The following is a 3,494-nucleotide window of genomic DNA, read 5'->3' as shown; positions in this document are numbered from 1 at the left end:
TGCATTGCTTCCAAGGAACTAAATCATTAATTCAGACATGTACTGCTGTCAACTGGATAAATTAAATGATGCCATCAAACAGAAGCATCCTGCGTTGGTGAATCACAAAGGTGTTGTGCTTCTCCATGGTAACGCTAGACCACATACCAGTTTGGTCACTTGTTCAAAATGGTTGCAGCTTGGTTGGAAAGTGTTACCACATCCACTATATTCACCAGAGCTAGTACCATCAGACTACCATTTGCTTTGTTCTTTACAAAATGCCTTGAATGGTGAAACTGTCATTGCTGATGAGGATGTCAAATTAATCTTGGAACCTTATTTTGCCAAAAAAGAGAAGAACGTTTTTGAGCGTGGAATCATGAAGTTGCATGAAAGATGCCAGAGGTAATTGAACAGAATGGACAATTTATCATTTAATACAGTTTTTGTTTCCCATGAAAAATTGTCCTTTCATTTACCCAGCAATGAATGCAATTACTTTTTGGCCAACTCAATAGTTTGACTACCCTGTATGTAAATGCACTGAAATCAATACAAGAGTTTGTAGAAACAGCAAATTGAAAGTTTGAAGCGTCTTGAATGCCATCTATGCCTTCAGGGCTATGTTACACAATAGAATTTTTTTTCCTTTCTAGAAAAGGAATCTTGGATGAGTATAGTCAGATCACCAGTCTTGTAACAGAAGAGATTGTGAATGTTCATAAAGAGATCCAGACCTCCGTTGAACAGATAGACCCTAACTCTGAGTATAATGACTTCATAGATACTCACAGGTATACACTTTCACCTTGGTATACATGTTCGTGTTTCTTGTTAAGAAAACCCTGTCTTAAACTGCAACACTGCTTAAGTGGTCACAGTTGAATTTGTTTCTGTTTGATTCCGTTTACATTGTTACTTGTAGAACTTTATCCTAGTTTGAAAATGGTTCTACTTGCATGTAGAGAAATCTAGCTGAAAGCCAGGTTTTTAACCTGGTGGTTTCTTTAACCATCCATCTCTTTGGCTGTCTCTAGAAAAACTAGCAAAATTTGGGTTACCTTTATTACATGTGAAGAGCTATAACTTCAGTACTGACAGCAGACTATACATGCCAGTCTAGAGTCAGTGTGAGCTGATTTACTATTTATTTGGATGCAGTTTGCATTCTGGGCTAAACTAAGTTTCCCTGCTTTATTTCTCTTTTTGTCCAAATTCTAATTTAAAGTGAACTGTAGGTACCTTTGTGTACTCTGTAGTTACTGCAGGTTTAGCAGTACCTGAGACTACAGAGTATGCAAATAATGCAAAGAATTTTTCTACTTTAAAAATTAACTGTATTTGCCATTTATTGAACTGTTACTCTGTATTAGTAGATGCAGAAATAGTCCTAAGACTTACTGCATTCTCTTTTTTGTTGTTATCTGCGAATTAATAATTGTCACATGCAGGTTTATAACAGGATCAGCTAAGAGTCGATCCATTCATGTTGGTACCACTTGAGAACTGTGGTTATGTGGTGATCTTGATTCAAAGAATTGTATGCCATTTTGTTACCTGATATGATTTTAAGACTATTCTCTTTATTCAAAGGAAAAGAAATATGTATCCAATTTCTATATTTTATTCTATTTCATTTGTAATTTTAACTGTATTCTAGTTATTAAAATAATTCCAAGGATAATGATTTGCTTTATGATCTACTCAGATACATGTTATTTTTGAAAATACGGTATTTCTTTACTAAATTAGGTCATCAGAAGTTGTTGAACAACAAATAGAGTTTGATACATCTTTACTAGAAGAAAATGAAAATCTTCAAGCTAATGAGATCATGTGGAATAATCTAACAGCAGAAAGTTTACAAGTCATGTAAGTCTTTCTTTACAAGTTTTTCATCCTTTTAAAATGCTGTCATACATTCGGATCATCACATAGCTGTGTCTTCATTTTTGAGGTCAAGTTTCCAAAAAAGAGTATTTTTGTGCTATAGACTCTTTCCTGTGCTGGTGTTATTGTTCCTTTGCACAAAATACTCCTCCCCAGTCACTGCCAAAACTTGCTAGCACTTTCAATCTACATTACTCTCCTTACCAGTTAATTTATATAATACCCCAAATCCATCATGATTCCTCCTTCGGAACATACCAATTCTTCCTCCCAATAGTGTTTCCACATTCAGTACTCTAGGAAAAATACTGAAATCTTTTTATGAAACTAATGAGTATGGTGATTTAGTCTTTGATTTAAATTGGCATGCAGAAATTTTTCATGAATATATTTATTTCACTTGTTCTGTATGCGTTTGCTTTCATTTTCCAAAGGAAATTCTCATTCATTATTATAAGCTTTAAACTACATTAACCTACTGACACAGATGTAGCTGCTGTATTGCATTTCATGGAGCTTTTAGCTACTAAGGGTGATAAACTACCTCTCTGTATTTTGTTAATATATTGCTTACTTAATCTTTTCATTACTTTCACTAACTTAATCTTTAATCATTTGCTACTGGAGAACAAATCTCCTGCTGAGGTTATTATGTTCTTATTATATTATCAACCTCAACTTTTAACATAAAATGGTCCAATGGAGTAACTTGTCAGATTGCAACAATTAATTGTATGTTTATTTTTTTTTATATTGATCATAGCAACTTAAAATGGAAAAATCAGAATTTTATTGGTTGGTGATGTTTTGTTGTCTTTCAATTGTTGTCGTTTCAGCCTATGCTTGACTTAATTGAAGTTTGTTTTTTCCTTTAGAAGGCATAACTGATCCAAGTAAGATATCAATGGTGTGTTGTAGAGTTTTTAAAAAGGTGGTTTTTAAAAAAATTTTCATCTGCTTAATCAAACTTAATCAAACCCTTACTTCTTGTAGGGTTTTCTGAAAACTAAATCATAGTGAGTCCTATTAGCAGTGAGGTATTTAAGACATAATCACATTGCAGTGTCTTCTGCAGATTATTCTACTCCCTGTGTTTTCACAACATGACAGAATCTCTGGATTTTATTAACTCCTTTTCAAGATCATTAATAACTCTTTCTTTTTTACTGTGCAATCTGATTACTTTTCATAAATTTATTCCTTAACAGGCATTGAAATAACCTTTTTAATATGAAGTTTCAGCCTCCTTTGTCATACTCCTCCTTTGTCCTGAAACAACTTCATCTTGTGAAAATATCCCTTGATAATTAAAGCCCCTCCCTCCCTTCCCCTTAAATATGTTTCTGTTTATAATATATTCTGCATCATTACTAAGTTGAGATTTTTCCTGCTTAAACTTCGTAAATGTTGTACGTCTAGAGTCTCCCTTTTAAGTAAAGTATTACAGTTTTTCAAATATTCTGCCTTTCATAGCTCAAAAAGAGAAATAACTTATTTGACTTGTCTTCTGTATCCCTTTGTTTAGAAACAAGACATGAGCATGTCTGTGAGAGAGTAAATGATTCTGATGAAATGCATATTTGTGTTTATAAATGTGTCTGCATATCTATCTACATATATAC

At 33.2% G+C, this 3,494-nt stretch overlaps 1 protein-coding gene across 1 annotated transcript in view; it reads left to right on the top strand.

The window, feature by feature from the left end:
• Positions 1-361: 361 nt before the first annotated feature.
• The window catches only part of LOC104537550 (tyrosine-protein kinase Fer-like), a gene marked incomplete at its 3' end in the record, with an annotated part of 16,768 nt that continues 13,635 nt past the window's right edge, over positions 362-3,494 (top strand). Inside the window, exons 1-3 of the mRNA XM_010180468.1 lie at positions 362-387; positions 639-776; positions 1,735-1,854. Coding sequence (XP_010178770.1) covers positions 362-387; positions 639-776; positions 1,735-1,854 — 284 coding nt within the window. The remainder of the gene's footprint in view (positions 388-638; positions 777-1,734; positions 1,855-3,494) is intronic.

Source organism: Mesitornis unicolor, unplaced genomic scaffold (genome assembly GCF_000695765.1).
Source record: "Mesitornis unicolor isolate BGI_N332 unplaced genomic scaffold, ASM69576v1 scaffold13223, whole genome shotgun sequence".
Classification (NCBI taxonomy): domain Eukaryota; kingdom Metazoa; phylum Chordata; class Aves; order Mesitornithiformes; family Mesitornithidae; genus Mesitornis; species Mesitornis unicolor.
Note: the sequence above shows the minus strand (reverse complement) of the source record. Positions and strands in the feature narration are given on the sequence as shown.